Source organism: Acanthochromis polyacanthus, chromosome 20 (assembly GCF_021347895.1).
Source record: "Acanthochromis polyacanthus isolate Apoly-LR-REF ecotype Palm Island chromosome 20, KAUST_Apoly_ChrSc, whole genome shotgun sequence".
NCBI classification, from domain to species: Eukaryota; Metazoa; Chordata; class Actinopteri; family Pomacentridae; genus Acanthochromis; species Acanthochromis polyacanthus.
The window spans coordinates 7,465,270-7,485,585 of record NC_067132.1 but is presented as its reverse complement, the minus strand read 5'-3'; the positions used below and the strand labels follow the sequence as shown (position 1 = coordinate 7,485,585).

The 20,316-nt window shown below is 40.7% G+C and overlaps 1 protein-coding gene across 1 annotated transcript in view; it reads left to right on the top strand.

The window, feature by feature from the left end:
* Positions 1 to 20,316, top strand: part of sspo (SCO-spondin) — a 163,020-nt gene that overhangs the window by 46,872 nt on the left and 95,832 nt on the right. The window contains 27 exon segments of the mRNA XM_051940433.1: positions 1,176 to 1,269; positions 1,383 to 1,592; positions 1,952 to 2,157; positions 2,747 to 2,861; positions 3,174 to 3,295; positions 3,443 to 3,607; positions 3,755 to 3,988; positions 5,714 to 5,836; positions 6,029 to 6,120; positions 7,762 to 7,987; positions 8,401 to 8,553; positions 9,127 to 9,264; positions 9,373 to 9,555; positions 9,649 to 9,799; positions 10,489 to 10,648; positions 12,205 to 12,253; positions 13,126 to 13,230; positions 13,341 to 13,468; positions 13,801 to 13,921; positions 14,033 to 14,160; positions 14,255 to 14,396; positions 14,844 to 15,014; positions 15,613 to 15,793; positions 15,919 to 15,994; positions 19,400 to 19,421; positions 19,572 to 19,692; positions 20,022 to 20,235. Coding sequence (XP_051796393.1) covers positions 1,176 to 1,269; positions 1,383 to 1,592; positions 1,952 to 2,157; positions 2,747 to 2,861; positions 3,174 to 3,295; positions 3,443 to 3,607; positions 3,755 to 3,988; positions 5,714 to 5,836; positions 6,029 to 6,120; positions 7,762 to 7,987; positions 8,401 to 8,553; positions 9,127 to 9,264; positions 9,373 to 9,555; positions 9,649 to 9,799; positions 10,489 to 10,648; positions 12,205 to 12,253; positions 13,126 to 13,230; positions 13,341 to 13,468; positions 13,801 to 13,921; positions 14,033 to 14,160; positions 14,255 to 14,396; positions 14,844 to 15,014; positions 15,613 to 15,793; positions 15,919 to 15,994; positions 19,400 to 19,421; positions 19,572 to 19,692; positions 20,022 to 20,235 — 3,830 coding nt within the window.

Here is a 20,316-nt window from a genome sequence, read left to right as displayed (position 1 = left end):
GTGAGGTGCATTTCCTTTAAAACGACCGATTCGTGGATTATATACCGACTTCAAGACATGTTTTGGACAAAATAGTTTACTGGCTTGTGTCGTCTGGATGTCCAAGGTTGGATTATGGCCGTTTTTTGTGGAATATTTTCATCTGTGTGTAATAATGAACCCGGAAATGTCAGTGGCGCTGTGTACGTTAAAGCCGTGTACAGAGAAAGGATGGATGGATATTCGTTGTTTGTCGGACAAATGTGTTTATATTATCCGCTGTGGTAATCACATCTGAAAGTGGTTTATACCGGCGGATTCATGAGAATCTAAGCTTTCCATCGGTGTATAATGTTTATATAATCGCCTTTGCAGTCTTCGGACATTCTTTAAATTCCTATGCAAATTAGTAAGTGTACCGCCGGCGGTACACTGAAGTTTAACGGGTTAAAAATGCTGCAAACTCCCAGCGCAAACTATATACTCCCAGTCCCGCTTGACTTCTCGCTCAGCTTTTGCCTCCAGCATAATCCCCGGCCACAAAAAACGTCACAATGTTTGTAAACAAATAAAGGGTCTATTGTCCCCATCAGACGCCATGGTCTCTCCGACGGGCAGCTTCACTCTTCAGCCCAATGACACGGTGAAGTATAACGCTGTGCGGACGCGTTCATATGATTGGCTGAACAGTACACCCACCCCCACGCGGGGTGAGTTTTTGTGATTGGCTGAAAGGAGGGAGACATCTGATTGGCTACAGAAACTTCCGTGTTGAAAAAAAATGCATTTGTGGATCGAGCTGACGGCAGAGCAGTCTCAAAAAAGATTCACACACAAAAGCAGTTTGCGAATGCAGAAATACATTTGTGAACTTTCTTAATTTATTTGTGGATTGCAGTTTACATTTGTGAATCCCAGTTCACATGTGTGAATTCTTCTGTGTGCATTTGTGGATTGCAGTTTACATTTGTGAGTTCTTCTGTGTGCATTTGTGAATTATGAGACTGTTCTAACTCCATAGGTTTTCCTGGAATAAATACCCCACAACACAATACAAAGTGTGAACAATAGAGGGCCCAAGAGAAAGCCTTTTGATTTTATTTACACCACTGTCTTTCCAAGTGAGATCCTTACATAACTTCGACCTGCAAAGCTTCAGTAATAGAAGAATTATTAATATGCCTCTTTTGAAACAGGTGACAGGTGTGTAGCGCCCAGCCAGTGTCCGTGTGAGTGGGAGGGCTCCATGTTTCCACCTGGAACTACCATCACTCAGCTCTGCCAGAACTGGTCAGTGAATCGAAATGCTTAGGAGAAGAATATCCGACTTTATATTTAATTAATCAAGGAGGAATCACTATTAAAACTGAAGTCTGTGGATGTGTTTGCCTTCATGTGTTCAGCACCTGTGAGGAAGGTGTGTGGCAGTGTGAAGGTGTGGCTTGTCCTCCTCCCTCCCTTACCTGTCTGGAGTCAGAGTTTACCTGTGCTGGGGGACGCTGCATCCCCTCTCAGTGGGTTTGTGACAACGAGGATGACTGTGGAGATGGTTCAGATGAGGTCTGTCCAGCCACCTGCTCTCCAGAACAGTTCCACTGTACCAGCACACCAAGGTGAATCCAAAGTACCATCCGTTTTGTGTGTGGAGATTATGATGACAGAAACCTTTTATATGTGGATAGAAGTTTTCCAGATGCAGCATTTTTCCCTGCACTAACCATATGTGTATGTAAACACTTCAGTTAAATAATGAAAAGTATTTCATTATGCTTCACTCTACAATGTTAATGGACAATTTACAACATCACCATGTTAACCTTCAGCAGTTTATCAGATTTATTTGTTTGTGTCCCACTGGTGGTGGTGGTGCAAATGTGTTTTTATGTTTGTTTATCTGTCCAACATTTTCTGACGGACACAGAGCATTTCAGTGAAATGTATTTCAGCATGTTTTTTAACCTTAACCCTGCAGTGGACCTTGTTTGAGCCTGGCTGTACGTTGTGATGGCCACCCAGACTGTGCTGACCAATCAGATGAGGAGTTCTGTGGACCTGCCACCACTCTGCCCCTGTGCCCTCCGGGGGAGTTTCAGTGTGCAAATGGGAAGTGTCTGCAAACCAGCCGTGTGTGTGACGGACGGCTGGACTGTGGCTTTGCGGATGGGTCTGATGAGCAAGGTAAATTATGAAAAAGGTTCTGTATCAAAAATACTTGATTTAACAAAGCTGCTCTGTTAGAGACATCGCTGAGCAAAACACAACCAGATTCTGTCATGTCAGATCCTTTTTTAAACAAGTCTGGAGAAGTATAAGTTTGTATCAGCAGTTCCTTCTATTATCAGATTTTTTAAAGTAATTTTTTGACCTTTTGTAGAGAGGCAGACAGGAAAGTTGGGAGAAGAATGGGGGGGAAGACCTGCAGTGAAGGGCCGTGAGGTGGAATCAAACCCAGGTTTCTGCCTCAGGGACTATTGCCCCTGTTTATGAAGCTATAGCACCTGTTCCTGGGACTATAGCTCCTGTTTATGGATTGTGGCCCCGTTCATGGGACTAAAGCTTCATTGATTTGACTATAGCCCTGTTCATGGGACTATAGCCCTGTTCATGGGACTACAGACCTGTTTTATGGGACTAGAGCCCCTGATCATGGGACTGTCGCCCTTGTATATTGGACTTCCCCTACTGATGGGTCAACTGAGCTATCTGGGCGCCAGCTTATACAAGTTTTCTGATTACTCTTACTTCTATTCTGCTTTTGTTCTGCCAGACTGTGGAGTGGTGTGTGATGAAGAAGAGTTCCTGTGTACTGGAGGACGCTGTATTCTCTACATCCACCGCTGTGATGGTCATGATGACTGTGGGGACTTCAGTGATGAGAGGAGGTGTGTGTTTTCAATTTTGCTGAAGTCTCGATACTGGGATTTCAGTGTTTAAATTGACTGGTGTAGTTGTTAAACTTGTCCAGACTCAGAGGTTTACCAATATGCTGTCTGTGTTGTTTGGTATGTCACAGGATCTGGCTTTAATATTGTAATTATAAGATAAATGTTGATCGTTTTTTTAAAAACTCAAATATTGAATAGTTTTGGAAGATAAACTTGTTATTTGTCATATAGGACTGTCTTTGCACATCTACACACAGTGGATTACACTGTCTGACGTCAACCCTGTTTAATCTTTTGGCTGATTTGTAGGTGTGTGTGTGCACCAGGAGAGTTTCAGTGCCCAGGGGATCAGTGTGTCCCTGCAGATAGAGTGTGTGATCGACACAAAGACTGTCCTTCTGGAATAGACGAGGCTGTCTGTCCGGGTAAAGGTACAAATAATAACACAGCACTGGCTGTTTCATAACTACTAATACAAAAATCTGTTGAATACATTTTCCGACGACACTCTATCCTGCATGTTTTGTTGTTAGCTTTGAGTATTTAACCAGACAGTGTTACTCTGTTTGATGTGGCAGTGACCTGCGCTCCAGACCAGTTTGCCTGCAGAGATGGTACATGTGTTCCCACATCTAAGCTGTGTGATGGAATACCAGACTGTCCAGGCAGAGAGGATGAGAACAAAACCAACTGCTACACTGGCATCATAACACCATCACTCCCACCTGTCACCCCATCTTCAGGTAATTTTAGAACTGAACTATTCATAGCATTGACATTCCCATCACTGGTTTCCTTCCTTGCCTATCCCTCTGTTCTCTATATGAAAAAATAAAATGTTTCCAGGCTGAGGTCGTTTGATTCATCTTAAACAACAAAGTCTTCTCCAGCTTGTAGGTCCTATGAGTTCAGCTGTACCACAGGGGGGCGGTGTGTACCTCAGGCCTGGCGTTGTGATGGTGAAACAGACTGTATGGATGGCAGTGATGAGCAGAAGTGTGCAGCTCCATGTGCCTCAGGCCAGGTCTCTTGCTCCAGTGGGGACCAGTGTGTGGACCACCAGCATCTCTGTGACGGGACCCCACACTGCAGGGATGCCTCGGATGAGAGCATTGACAACTGTGGTAAGCTGGTCTACACACGTGGACAAAATTGTTGGTACCCCTCAGTTAAAGAAGGAAAAACCCACAATTCTCACTGAAATCACTTGAAACTCACAAAAGTAACAATAAATAAAAATTTATTGAAAATTAAATAATCAAAAACAGCCATTACTTTTGAATTGTTGATTAACATAATTATTTTAAAAAACAAAATAATGAAATAGGGCTGGACAAAAATGATGGTACCTCTATAAAAGATTGAAAACTATTTGACCAGAGTGACATGATTAACTCAGGTGTGTCCTTTAATTGACATCACAGGTGTTTCCAAACTCATAATCAGTCAGTCTGCCTATTTAAAGGGAGACAAGTAGTCACCCTGCTGTTTGGTGAAAAGGTGTGTACCACACTGAACATGGACAACAGAAAGCGAAGGAGAGAATTGTCCCAGGACATCCGAAAAAAAATTATAGACAAACATCTTAAAGGTAAAGGCTATAAGACCATCTCTAAACAGCTTGAAGTTCCTGTGACAACAGTGGCTCATATTATTCAGAAGTTCAAGACCCACGGGACAGTAGCCAACCTCCCTGGACGTGGCCGCAAGAGGAAAATTGATGACAAATTGAAGAGACGGATCGTTGGAATTGTATCCAAAGAGCCCAGAGCAACCTCCAAAGAAATTAAAGGTGAACTCCAAGGCCAAGGTACATCAGTGTCAGATCGCACCATTCGTCGTTGTTTGAGCCAAAGTGGACTTCATGGGAGACGACCAAGGAGGACACCACTGCTGAAAAAAAACTCATAAAAAAGCGAGACTGGAATTTGCAAAAATGCATGTTGACAAGCCACAAAGCTTCTGGGAGAATGTCCTTTGGACAGATGAGACCAAACTGGAGCTTTTTGGTAAGGCACATCAACTCTATGTTCATAGACTCAAAAACCAAGCATACGAAGAAAAGAACACTGTCCCTACGGTGAAACATGGAGGAGGCTCAGTAATGTTTTGGGGCTGCTTTGCTGCATCTGGCACAGGGTGTCTTGAAAGTGTGCAAGGTACGATGAAATCTGAAGACTATCAAGGCATTCTGGAGAGAAATGTGCTGCCTAGTGTCAGAAAGCTTGGTCTCAGTCGCAGGTCATGGGTCTTCCAACAGGACAACGATCCAAAACACACAGCCAAAAACACCCAAGAATGGCTGAGAGAAAAGCCTTGGACTATTCTAAAGTGGCCTTCTATGAGCCCAGATCTGAATCCCATTGAACATATGTGGAAGGAGCTGAAACATGCCATTTGGAGAAGACACCCATCAAACCTGAGACAACTGGAGCTGTTTGCTCATGAGGAGTGGGCCAAAATACCTGTTGACAGCTGCAGAACGCTCATTGACAAATACAGAAATGGTTTAATTGCAGTGATTGCCTCAAAAGGTTGTGCAACAAAATATTAAGTTATGGGTACCATCATTTTTGTCCAGCCCTATTTCATTAGTTTGTTTTTTAAAATAATTATGTTAATCAACAATTCAAAAGTGATGGCTGATTTTGATTATTTAATTTTCAATAAAATTTTATTTATTGTTACTTTTGTGAGTTTCAAGTGATTTCAGTGAGAATTGTGGGTTTTTCCTTCTTTAACTGAGGGGTACCAACAATTTTGTCCACGTGTGTACATGCAAATATGAAAATATAAGTTTAAAGCAATAGGGAAATCCTATTTTTGTTTAAACACACGTCCATCACCAGGCTCTGCTCGGATACCTCCCTGTCCTGACAGTTTCTCATGTGACAACCGCACCTGTGTGAATATGTCAAAGGTCTGCAACGGCTTCCCAGACTGTCCACGGGGCGACGATGAGTTGGTGTGTGGTGAGTTCTTTTGAGATAAAAGGAGCAGAGAGGTGAGGGTGGAATAAAGGGACTGAGTGAAAGATTGCAGGAAACCAAAGACAGAATGTTCAAAGAATGGAAAATAGCACTGCGAGAGGATAATTTCTGAATTTGATAAATCCTGTGCTCTCTTGTATGCTAATTGAGACATTTAAAATCATGTTTTGTAAGGTAAAACACCAGCGCCCCCTGTCAGTAGGAACACCACTGTCACATGCCCTGAATTCACCTGCATGGATGGAACCTGTGTCCCCTTTAACATGGTATGTCTAAGACCAACATAATGCAGATATTCAAATGAACAGTAATATGCAAGATGTGTGTTCAGTTGGTACCATGTGATTTAAAATGTAGAAAAACATGCATGAGGAGGGAGTAGTTGTGTTTCAATTGTGTTACAGCTTTGCTCAAAGGCTGCAATAAACAAAAGGAGAAAATCAAGTGTAGTAAATAAAAATGATTTAACTGCAACCAAACAATCCAAACGGTGTACTACAAACCAAACGAAAAACCCAAAAAACGTGCAGCTGGAGCTTCCACAAGGAGCAGCTCCTGTCAGAGAGACCTGGAGTAGCAGTGAGGAAGATTATATGGAGCTGAGCCATTTGATCCCAGTTGTGGCTCATCAGCTGACTACCCTCAGCTCCAGAAAGACAGCAACACCTGTTCAGGTCCTCACAATTGCATTACCTGACTGTATTATCCTCATATTCAGTCTGAGGATGCTGATTTACCTACACCTCTAGGTCTAGAAATGCGTTTTATAAAATTGCACATATAAATTGTTCAAAAAGTTCAGTTTATTCACACGTCATCCAGGGAATACAATACATTGTATATACAACAAATATTTTTACACAATTGGATGTGTGAAAAGGGTCACCCCAAGGAAGCTATTTAAAGCTTTCAATAGGGGGCCCAGTTTTCCATAGATATAGGATATCCTTATGATATGGACAACACACAAATGGACAATAGACACGCAATAAACAATAGACAATCTCCGTATTCTAGTTACATTAATAGAAATTAATAGAAACAATAAGATGCAGGTATTCATACAACTATTAATCGGTACATTAAACATATATTGCTAGGAGTTGAAGTTTTTTCTTGAAGATGGAGATGGAGTGTGACGCTTTTAGTGTTTCATCAAGCTCGTTCCAAATCTGTGGTCCTCTGCACACAATACTAAAGCTTGTACATTTTAGTCTTCGTTCTTTCCAGTGATTAGGTTTTTATTCCTGGTGGTATAAGTGTGTCTAGGAGCACAGACTGGGATGAGGTCACATAGTTTTTGGTTTAGTTTGAGGACAGTCTGGTACATTACACAGGCTTTCTGAAAGTAATTGTACTCACTAAGCCTCAGAAGGTTAAAGCGGTGGAAAATAATTTTAGTGGGAGGGGTAAATTCAGACCATGTTAAGGCGCGTATGACTTTTTTCTGGAGTATCTCAAGCTTTTTGAAATAAGTTGGAAATGTGTTACACCATATGACATTGCAGTATTGTATATGAGGTTCAAACAAAGATTTGTACAAAATGAGAAGTGCAGAGAGTGGAAGATAATGCCTCAACTTAAAGAACAAAGCAGCATATTTAGACAGTTTAGTTGTGAGATCATCAATATGTCTTTTGAAATTAAGGAACTCATCAATGTAGATCCCCAGGAATTTTGCAGAACCGACTCTTTCAATATTTTGTCCGTATGTACAGTTACTGCATATTTCTGTTCATTTGTGAGTAAAATATTTGTTTTTAAAGATAAATAAAACATAAATCATATGTTGTGATAGGGAAAATAAATGTCTGCATTGTCTCAGTAACAATTGTTGACTGCAGCGCAAACTGTGCAGATTCCTCTCGGTTCTATTCAACTCACCATGTTCACTAATCTGTTTTTAGGTGTGTAATGGTATGGCAGACTGTCCAGACTCCTCACCACTTGGAGGGCCTACAGATGAGCAGGGGTGTAGACCTTGGAGCTCATGGGACCCCTGGAGCCCCTGCAGCACCACTTGTGGGACAGGGTCCATGAGCAGGAGGAGATCCTGCCCTCCTGGGGACCCACTGGGCAACTGTCGGGGTCAGGATGTCCAGAGGCAGCAGTGCTTCAACATCACCTGCCCTGGTACAGAGAAGGATGGCAATATGTTTCAGAGTACTTCCAGTAGACCTAAGATTTGGATTTTTTTTTCCTGAGAGTAATTGTGGTCATGTTTTGGTGAGAAAAATCCAGGCAAAGGAATGAGACGTGCCTCGGAGGCTGACAGGCACATCAGAAAGTTTGAGATTCCTGCAAACGGTCTAACTTGCAAAAATCCATTGAAATGCATTTTGATAGGTTGGACAGTGTGTGGGAGTCTGTTGGAAACTTTGTGATAAGAAAATTAAAGTGAACTGAAGGAGGTCACAGAAGAGCAAATATCCTTAGGGTGCACTAACCTATATCACTGATTAAAAAATTATGATACTATAAAAACAAATAGGTGCAACTATTTCCCTCATACATACAGCCTTCATAGCTTCTGTTCTTGTTCTCAGTGGATGGTCAGTGGCTGCCATGGGGGAGCTGGTCCAACTGTTCCAGTGGCTGTGGTGGAGTTCAGGTCAGACACAGAGACTGCTTCCCTCCTCGCCATGGAGGCCGACACTGCTCCCAGCTCACTGGACCATCTAACCTTCCCATGGAGATCAGTAAGAACAGTCTCTGAGTGATTTGGTGGACATTCCTCATTGCAGTGAATTTGTAAAACCATTAAAACGCAGTTAAAACTCTGGGTCAGACATGCTGTAAAATTACAGTCTCATTAAATAATGAGACTGGGCTGATGTCAGTTGAACCACAGCATGCATGTCTAAAGCCTGTAGGATGTATTGATCAATGGACGAGCATAAACAATCCTGGATAGTTTCAGTTTACCTCAGTGATCATTAATCTCATAATTAATCTCTGCTAGTTGATAATTAAGTTGCTTTATTATTTGAAATTGAGTATTAGTTTGGTCCTATTTGCTGTATCAGAGAAACAACTTCTTTCACCACCGTTGAACTGAAGTATAGGCAGAAATCTTACACATTAAGGAAACCAAATGAAACCCAAACTATCTGTCTGATTTAATGCCACTGGAGGCAACAAAAATAAAACTTCATGTGGTCACAATGCTATAACACAGATGGTGATGAAATTTGGCAAAAGGAGGGTATGTCAATAATAATAAGGTGGAAACAAATTATCTTTACCTACTTGTCTTTCCTGTTTCACTCTAGAACCATGTCCTGATGATGAATGTTCCAGCAGCAGCTGTCCCACTGGTCTGGTGAGACTCAGCTGTGCTCCCTGTCCCCTGTCCTGTGCTCACATCAGCAGTGGGACGACCTGTGATCCCACGGCTCCCTGCTTCTCAGGTCAATCAGAACAACTCAGGAGGGTTCTGGAATATCTTCTGGTCTAAAACAAATATTGAGATTTATGTCAGAAGCTTTTTGTCCTCATGAACGTGTCTCTACCTGCAGGCTGCTGGTGTCCGAAGGGTCAGGTGATGAGCCATACACAGCAGTGTGTGCCACCAGAGGAGTGTGCATGTGAGATGGCGGGTGTGCGCTACTGGCCGGGCCAGCAGATAAAAGTGGACTGTGAAATTTGTGTTTGTGAAAGAGGACGACCTCAGAGATGTCAGCCCAACCCAGACTGCTCAGGTTTGTCATTCAGAGATACTAACTGTGAGATCCACACCTTAATGCAGACTACACACATGCACAGTCTGAGCAGTCAGTTTTGTCTCACTCTAGTGCACTGTGGCTGGTCTTCATGGACGGAGTGGGGCGAGTGTTTAGGGCCCTGTGGTGTCCAGAGTGTCCAGTGGTCGTTCCGCAGTCCCAATAACCCCACCAAGCTCGGAGATGGGAGATCATGCAGGGGAATTTACAGGAAAGCCCGCCGGTGAATGACTCTTACCTACTCTTACTAATCAACCTCTATGCTGCTACTTTCCGCTCATGGATTCTCCCGACATTGTGCCTCTGTCATTTTTAAACCATTCTGCAACAGCTTCCAGAGTTTGCATCCTTGTCATTTCTATTAGGGTCACCATCGTAACAAATGTTTCAGTGGCATAAAAATAGAATTTCAAATATATCTGAAGGATTAGCCCATCTAGGATCAACCTCCACTGATCACCACCTTTAAATAAAACATCATTCTTGTACATAACGTCAAATCAAATGAGGATCTTGAATCAGAGTTTTCTAAAAATCTAAACATTCTCACACACAACATCTTACCAGTTTGGTTCCTCAAAGATGAAATTCACAAAGAAATGATTTAAAACCATATTTTACAAGCTGCCTAAGATGAATTTCAAACTGAACTTTATGTCTTTATTATCAGATAGTATCGTGATTGTTAGTTTTTCTGTAATAAGTTATGTCCTTATATGTTGTGAAGCTGGCAATGTGCACTGAGCTTCTTCTCTATGATGTACCACTAAAAAAAATCTAACTTTGTGGCCATTATAGTAAAGTTATGCCAAACTGTCTCAGTGGCACGCATGCTTAACAAAACCTCAAATAAACAATTGGCTCCATGTCTTAGTGCTGATGAAGGGTTTCCATGTCTATGCGTGTGTCCAGGTGTCAGACTGATCCCTGTGATGAGTGTGAGTATCAGGGTCAGTCCCATACTGTGGGAGATCGATGGCGGTCGGACCACTGTCAGTTATGCCACTGTCTTCCCAGCCTGAGGGTGCAGTGCTCCCCCTACTGTCCATATGCTGCCACCAGATGTCCTCAGGTAAGGGTGACAGTGTGTGTGAAAGAGAAGCTTATGTATGTATTTTAAACAGTGTTAATTTTGACACCTGATATTGATTTAATTTGAGCCTTTTTAAATCTTTTAGTCACATTTTAGTCCTTTGATTTAATCCAAAGTAACTCCATGTTTTTGTACATTTTATGATCATTAGAAAGGAGCAGTAGAGGTAGGCAGTATTTGTGAGGATGACATACAGTAGAATACAGCCTGGGAATCAATCTATGGTATGCCCTCTAACGCCTTTTTTATCTTTCTAATTTTCGTATCATCCTTGTGAGGAGTCTTTGCTACTTTTGTGTACAGTTACCCTGGTTACAGGATCTATCTATCTATCTATCTATCTATCTATCTATCTATCTATCTATCTATCTATCTATCTATCTATCTATCTATCTATCTATCTATCTATCTATCTATCTATCTATCCATCCCTTCTGACAGGAACATGAAGGATACTCCACTGCTAGTATTGTTGTGTTCCATTGTTACAGAGCTCTTTATAAATGTTGGTCCTGCCTACAGGTTTGTAGTTTGCTGGTTCTTATTAAGTTAGCATTCTAATTTATACATAGATTTAATTCTGGGACCAGCTAACATCAGACAGTATCATTACTAAAAGTCAGATACTTCCCACAACCAGCAGTAAAACAGGTCAGGTCATACTGAATAAGGTATATTTTGAGTGGCAGTGGAAACTTGAACTTATCTGAAGCTGCAGGTCACACAATAATACTTTGCATTAAAACTTACAGTGCAAAAAGTTTGTCTCCTCATTTTAAAACTGAAAATAATCACACAAACATGTGACATATTTATGGAATAGGTCTACAGATGCTTTCTGATTTGGACTGAAATCCTTCCTCTGAAAATCAAGTTTCTTTTTTTAACGGGAGTTAAAGGTTCCAACGTACTCATACTTTCTGTTGGCTGCTCTGTCTTTATCACTGTAATTGCTCTCATTTTTAGCTTTAAAAACCGCTGCTAGTACACCCTGGTAGCTCCACAGGTTGAGAGTGATCCATAAACATGACTATATGTTCGATTCCAGCCCACGGCCCTTTCCTGCAGGTCCATCCCACTTTATTGTCTTCCTCTCGCTATCATTCTGTCAATAAAGCTGAAAAAGGCCCAAAAAAAATCTGCTACCTGACTCATTAGACCTTGGCTTGAATTTAACAGACATTCATTTAAACAAAGTTGTGCAGTCTACCTTTAAAACATCTAGTCTTTCATTTATCCGTTTTTGCATCTTTAACATTTTTGTGTAGTTTTTATTTGCAAAAAAAGCAATATATTTTGTCATAGATAATTATTTTTTGTTTTTTTTCTGAAAAACAGGAAATGAATGAATATTGATAACAGGACATTGGTACATATATTTGATTATGTGACTGCTTAAATGCATCTGTTTTAATTTTATCTCATGTGAACACCCCAGGCCACACTCTCATCAATTTTTCTCCTCTGTATCTTTTACTTTTCTCTACATAACTGTCTATCATGGCAACTCAGACTGATGTTCTTTGTTGGTGCAGGGACAGACTCTGGTACCTGGAGAGGGAGACAGGTGTTGTTACTGCCAAGGTAAAACTTATGACGGTTGCTCTGCTATTTACTCTGATTAAATGTTTTCCTGTTTAATGGTCAGCACATTGACATTGCCCAATTCTACATGACTAAGTGACCTTCATGGTGACTAATGTTATTACTGAGAGATGGCAAACATCAGATGAAGTGATAGGAAATATTATGAGCTGTATTTTAAGGTCATCACACACCTGTTTGGAGGAAGTGTTTGATTTTTCATACTTTTTTTAAGGTTGCTTATATTGAAGACATCTCTGAAATTCTTCCAGATCACACTAGCTAGTGCTAACTAGTTGTTGACCACTGACATATATCATACTACTATTTTTAAATAGAAACCTACTGTAACTGTTAAAATAAACCTAACAGGTGATGAGGTCCAGCAGTTTTTGACTCAGAAAACCTTTTGGAATTTCTGCACAGTATTTCTGTGGTGGTAATAGTTTTATTGTATTCTTCTACAAAAGTAGACAGGGATAAAGAGATTTAGATGATTAAGAAGATGAGACCAGTGTATAGAATAGAATAAAATAGAATAGAATAGAATAGAATCACTTTATTCATTTTGTATAGAGGACAGATGAGGCATTTAGAGGGGATCTATTTATTATCTGTAATTATGTGGAGGTTAAAATTGTGTTTTTGTTACCTTAGAATGAGCCCTTTGTATCTAAAGTGGGAGCAGTTCTAGCTCTGGAAGGGAAGGAGAGGGTAAAGCAAAAGGTTATTAGATTCCAACCTCACCAATAAATGCTACTAAATCCTGCTCTCTGCTTCCTTAAAAGATAATGTCTTGTATGTTGTTGACATTTTTTCAATAATAATGTTTATTCACTTTCATTTATCTTTCTATATTACAACACCATTAGGAGAAAATGGCACCATACTAGTGACAATCAGCCCTGACACTGTTACCTCTCAGCCAGCAGAGGGCACTACACCCCTGGTCCCCACATATCCACTTCCTCCTGGAGGTTAGTTTCTTTTACTTTGTGCAGTTTTACATTTAGTGGTAGAAGTACTTGAACTGCTATTTGAGGATTTTCTATGGTCTCTAATTTTCATGGACTTCTTTTGTGTTCAGATGAATGCTGGTCTCCTCTGGGTGTCCAGTCTCTGCCATCCTCCAGCTTCAGTGCTTCATCCCACCAGGCTGGTCACCCTCCTGATGCAGCTCGTCTGCACAGGTGGGACCCGCATAGAGACCTCCAGGTACACCAGACCTAAGTATTGGTTTTTGCATTATCATCAGTATAGTTTCTGTCTTATTTTGGATGGACTCGTGTCCCTTTCCCAAGATGCTTTATGATATATTTTCATGTGCCACCGTCTCCAGGTCTAGAGAAGTGTCTAGCAATAGTTTATGGCTAAATATTTTCATGTCATAATTTCTGCCTCAGTTGTCCCTTGCGTTCACTATCGCCTACCAAAACTGTAAGCATGCAAATACGGAAGACTAAGATGGTCAGTGGTTAACAATACCTAGAATACATCAGCATGTTCACATTGTCATGAATATTAAAACACAAAACATCTGTGCGCAGGGCTGGAGTCCAGAACCAGAAGAATATAAGGACCTCCCCCAGCGGAGACCAGTGGGACACAGTAGCAACACACAAAGCCCCTACCTCCAGATAAACCTGCTGCAGCTGTACAACATCACTGGTAAACATTCAGGCTGCTGCCACTGGGCAATTCCAGACAGATGTGTATGTGATTATTACTGTATATTTCCTAGATGTCTAAAAAGCGTTGTGTCTCTCTACTGTTCTGGAGGTGTGTTGACACAGGGTGGTGGTGTGTTTGGCACATTTGTGTCCAGCTTCTACCTCCAGTTCAGCCTGGATGGACGACAGTGGTATACCTACAAAGAGCTGGTCACTGACGCTCGACCCAGAGCAAAGGTCCACCTGCAAACAAGCAACATTCAGACCCTTTAAAGGCTGTAGTCTGTGTCTTTTCACATTTTAAACTGATGGGTCATTGTTTTCCTTGCAGGTTTTTCTTGGGAATCATGATGATCGAGGGGTAACTGAGTGCAGGCTGGACCGGATGGTGTTGGCTCAATTTGTTCGTCTGCTGCCCCATGACTTTGAGAACGGCATCTACCTTCGACTGGAGATCATGGGCTGTGGTGATGGTTGGTGGACTACATAACCCTCTGAACTCCAAGAAGTTTCTGGACATTCTTTGCTCGTTTTAATTTTTTCCCAACTGTTATTCGCTTCATTACAAAGTCTTGCACCGCTGTAGAAACAACACACCCATGGCTAGAAGATACACTCAGAAATATCTTTAGTTCAGCAAAACAAAAGTACAATGCCACAAATCAAACAAAGATAACATTGCTTTACAGAAATTGAGAAAACTTGGAATGAATATGTACAACATGTTTCCAAGTACCAAGTCAAGTAGTTTAAGGACTGTCAGAGAGTTTATAGCTCAGTGATTCTGGTTCAGTTTTCTTATTGGTAAATGGTGTGATTTTGACAATATTTTACAGAAGACATACATTTTCAATCCAGTGGTAGTTGCATAAATCTGAGTACACATTCGACTTTAAAATGCTGTCTTCTCTCTTTTCCAGGTTATCACTGGTTAACGTCCCCCACCCCTCCCTCACTGATCTCCCCAGAAGGTGGCTGTAGAGAGAAAGAGTTCCAGTGTGGAAATGGTCGCTGTGTCCCGGCAGGCCCACTTGGGGTGGTTTGTGACGGCGTCAATGACTGTGGGGACAGATCTGATGAGATGTTCTGTGGTGAGCTTCCCAGGCTAGCATGCTTAGCAGTCTGTTATTAGCCTGTTATTAGCCTGTTATCAGCCTGTTATTAGTCTGTTATTAACCTGTTATTAGTCTGTTATTAGTCTGTTATTAGCCTGTTATCAGCCTGTTATTAGCCTGTTATCAGCCTGTTACTAGCCTGTTATTAGCCTGTTATTTGCCTGTTATTAGTCTGTTATTTGCCTGTTATCAGCCTGTTATTAGTCTGTTATTAACCTGTTATTAACCTGTTATTAGTCTGTTATTAGTCTGTTATTAGCCTGTTATCAGCCTGTTATTAGCCTGTTATTAGTCTGTTATTAGCCTGTTATCAGTCTATCAGTCTGTTATTAGCCTGTTATCAATCTGTTATTATCCAGTTATCAGTCTGTTATTAGCCTGTTACTAGCCAGGTTTTAATTGTATACTTCAGAGGAAGACAGGTTATCAGCAAGTGAGAATGCAACACCCCCAAAAAGTTTTCTTTCTTATCTTCATTTATTCTTCTTTGTACACAGGTGCTTTTAAAAATGACATAAATTAGGAATTCATACAAAAGTCCACCTTCCTTAGTGTAACTTTATGTTATTCTCAGGCACTCAGCCCTCCCCAATAGCCACCAGTCCACGTAGCTGCCCTGCTGGTCAGTTCTCTTGCCCTCCACCAGGTGGCTGCATTCAGGCTGTGCAGCGTTGTGATGGAGTTCCACATTGTCCCAGAGAAGAGGATGAAGATGGATGCCACCCCTACAACAACACGACCACTCAGTCAGACAGGTAGAGCGGGATAATTATTGTAATCAGTAATAGTAACTGTGTTATTACCACTTTCCGCCATCTCTGTTTTTATCCAGAATTTCTGTTCTATCAGATTCTTTTAATTGTTGTGTATCATTTTACAGGCTGTACACACCCAGCCCTGCTCCGTTGAGGACTCCATCTATGGCGGCTGTCACTCATCCTGCAGTAAAACCAACAGTAAGGGAACATTTCAGTGAAATATCAGTTCCTCCAGAATATGGCTTTTACTGTCACTGGTGTTTATGCATTGTGAATGTCCTCACTTTAGAGTGATTAATTAGTATTGGTTCTCCCAGATTGAATAAATCTTTCTCAAAAAGGAATTATTAGACACTACCTGTAAATACAAAAATTAGATTTGCAATTATGCATCATAAAAAACACAGTTTCAGAGCGATCATTAATCAATCAATCAATCAATCAATCAATCAAACCTTTATTGTCATTGCACACTTTCATATACAGTGAAGTTTCATTTGAGCTGCCCTGCCAATGGCAGCTCAGGCTGCTGCAATTTTAGGAGCACGTCTGTCTTGAGGAAAAGGAAAAACAAAAGCATTTGGGATCGGGGTAGGGATAGCAGAGGGTAAAATGAAAAAAAAAAGGCTCGTTATACCAAATGAAACCTCCAAGGTTGGGAAATTCAATTTGAGAAGGAACCTGAAAAAACAAACCTGCAACAGGCAAAGCATGACATAAGACAAGGTTAGTTGGGCTAAGGATGGGGGTAATGGGACAGGAAGCTCAGCACAGTAGTCGGTCTCCTCTAGGCTTGCGCTAGACGATCACCACAGCACCATTGGTGCATTGTTTTGCTGGATGGCACAGTCATTCTGAACCATGTGAGCCACAGTGGTGCTCTATTTTTCTTGTAAAAAGCAACAAAAAAAGGTTCGACTTACTTTTTCTTCGAAACGCCTGAGCGATAATATAAGAAAAACTAATATAATGGCTAAATGTCTACCAACAACAATAAAATCAAAAAGCCACTGAAGGCACCGGATAGCGAATCTTACTCGGAGAGTTAAAGTGCGTGCAGGTACTGAGTCCATTGTCCAGCCAGAAAAAGTGCATTTTAAGGCAGGTTTTATTTTCAGTTCTAAAACGATGGTACAAACGATGTTCAAACGTGGCCTGCTGCTGCCTAACTCCCAGGTAAAAAACCGTGTGTCCTCCCGGTGCGTTCTGTCACTGAGTGAGTGCCCATTGATTAAATAGCTACACCTGTGTGCCCAAATCACCCATGACCTTCAAAATAAGAGTATATAACTATAACTCAATTTAACAAATATAACTCATACTAAATAAAGTATTCTCAACAAAATAACATAACAAATAAACATTATACAAAATAAACTACTGAATAGCTTCCACAACTAACTTTTTCTCTCGGCAGGCGTCGGAAATGGTCGGAGCCACCCGACTCTTGATCACGCGCCCGGGTCATGACCCGCTCTCGGCCAATCACAGAAAAGCATGCTATTTTTACTGCGTGAAATCTCTGAATGGTGTGCCACAAGGCGAGTCATTTGCGATCAGGAAAAGTGAGAAAGAGGAGGTTTTTGTTGAGTTTATGCTACAGTTGTGAGATATGGTTCATAGCGAGGGTTGAAGAATTGGACACAGGAGGAAAAGAAGATAAATTGGACATGAAATTAATATTTTTATGGGTCAAAAAGTTTTGATCATGAACATGTTTCAGGTACAGGTTTTTAAATGGCCAAATGCATATACATGGGAATGTGTCTTCACCCCTGACTGCCTGTTTTTACAAAAAGAACATTAAATTTGGATCTGAAAGTTTAGCAAAATGATATAGACTCAGAATTTGTGATGATATTTATATTCAGGGCTTAGACTGAAACATTTCACGTTGTGTGTGTGTGTGTGTGTGTGTGTGTGTGTGTCGTCAAAGACCCCCCCCCCCGTTTTCATCAAAAAACGATGAAAATAACAACATACATACATATAAGTAGAAATAAAATAGTTAAAATAGAACTGTTTAACTGAGCATTTTTTACCTCAAAATGCGCCAGAATGCAGGAAAATGACTCCATTTTTTCCGCTATCACTGACACAGAAATTTGTGGCTTTTTGTGGCTCATTGTTATTCTTATGAGTGAGCCACAGTGGCTCTTCATTTCAAATTCCTTGTGCAAGCATAGGTGGCGCGCTGCGCACGGCATTCCTGACCACTGTGCATCGCGAGTAGGAAGCTTGTGGAGGTGGCTTGGTAGGGGATGGGCATGTGTGTGTGAATGTGAGCTCAGTCCTCAGTTCATGAGTCCAAGTGTGTGTGTATGCGTGTAACCAATCTCCTTCCGTCCCAGACCCCGGTGTCTCAGTTCACAAGGGTGGAAGCGCGATAACACAGCAGGTTTCATGTCATTTATTTAAAGCAGGGGTGTCCAACATGCAGCCTGCGGGCCAAAACCGGCCCTCCAGAGAGTCCAATCCAGCCCTCAAAGTGTAAAAATTCCAGAGGAGACATTGAGTGCAGATTGTAAATTAGTAAAACTATACATTTAAAATAATTTCCAGACCATGACAAGTTGTTTTGATCAAAAAGTAAAATGCTTGATTGCTCATTGTTCTTTTGTCATTTTGTTTGTCATTTTTGTCATGTTTTGTCTTGTTTTGTTGTTTTTTAAATCTGATTTTTGTCATTCATCTCAGGTTTTTGTCGTTTCATGTTTTGCTTTTGTCTCGCTTGTGTTTTTTGTCTGGTTTTTGTCATTTTGTGTTTTGCTTTATTCTTTGTTTTATGTATCGTTTTTGTCATTTTGCATTTTTTTGTCACTTGTGTTGACAGTTTTTTGTTTCTTGCTTTTGACATTTTTTTGTCTTTTGTCCATTTTTCTGTCACTTTGTAACTTTATTGTCAAATTTTTTAGTCTCTTTTCTTTTGTTTCTCGTCATCTGTCTAGTTTTTGTTATTTTATATTTCATTTTTGTAATCCTTTCTTTTATCCTTTTTTGTCTGACTTTTGCTGTTTGTCTCTTGCATTTGTCATTTTGTTTCCTTTTTGTCTCTCTTGTTTTTTTGTCTCTTTTGTCATTGTGCGTTTCGCTTTATTTGTTGTTTTGTGTATTGTTTTTGTCATTTTTCTATTTTCTCTTGTGTGTTTTGGTCTTTTCATGTTGTTTTGTTTCTTGTTTTGTATTTTTTGTTTCATTTTTGTCCATTTTTTTGTCGCTTTGTAACTTATTGTCTATTTTTTTGTCCCTTTTTTTTTTGTTTTGTGTTGTCTCATTCAGTTATAAATGTGTGTAAATAATAAATAAATGTTGTTATTTATAGGTTGATATGCTCTGATTTTACTGGTCCAGTCCACTTGAGATCAATTTGGGCTGAATGTGGAACCAGGACGAAGATGAGTTTGACACCACTGGTTTAAAGTATTAGAGTGTTTTCCAGTCAGGACTGAAATCTTGACACATCATAAATATGTTACAGCTACAGTTTCTACTAATCATTGTATTTGTACTTGAATTGCTTGCAGACTGGATTGAACCAGGTGTCAGTATATTTCCATATCAATAGAGACTAATGTTTTCTAATCTGACCAAATGTGTTTACAGGATGGAGGTCCAGGATATCACAGTAAGGGTTCCATTTTACTTTAAACTTTTCACTGTTATTTTTTGTTGTTGGCTTGCAGGATGTTTGTTCTACTGAGAAATGAACGTTGTGATGTGTTCTATTTGGAGTATTTGGAGGCTTCATGCTACTGAGAATTTTCATGTTTTACAGGCGTCTGCTCCTCTCCTCTTGGATTGGAGGATGGGAGGATCCGTTATGGTCAGCTGTCCTCATCTTCGCACCGTGAGAACAACCCTGCTGATGCTGGACGACTGAACATTATTCCTAACGTGTGCGTGGTCAGATCTCCCCTCAATCAGATAATACACTAAATATATGTGCCTTTTTGCATGTATGTAAAACACTTTAAAATCTCAGTTGAGGTTCAAGAGCAGGAACACTCTTTTCCTGTCATATGCTTCTAATGCCTACCTGTCTGCATACCTGTTTGTTCCTATGTTTTTGTACCCCGCCACCCTTTCTCATTTCTCCCATCTCCATCCTTTCCATCTATCCGTTATCCTCCTTACAGTTAAAAAAAAAAAAAAAAAGATCATTTTTACACAACATCCTGCTTGTAATGTCACTTGACTGCATTTTTTTCATCTCTGATGGCTGCAGTCAGGTTATGGAGCCTGGTTGGAGCCCGCTGCCTACAGATCCTCAGCCATATTTTCAGGTGGATTTCCTTGAACCCACATGGATTTCAGGGGTTGTAACACAAGGCAGTGAACGCATGTGGGGCACCCTCACTGAATACCGCCTAGCATTCGCCCTCCACAGCAGCCTATTTACAGAGTACACTGAAAATGGGGAGACTGGTGGGCCTGCCAAGGTATTTGTTGTAATTTGCATATTTAGATAATATAATTATTAGGATTAATTACTTTTACATCAGAAAAAATCCAGTGCAATA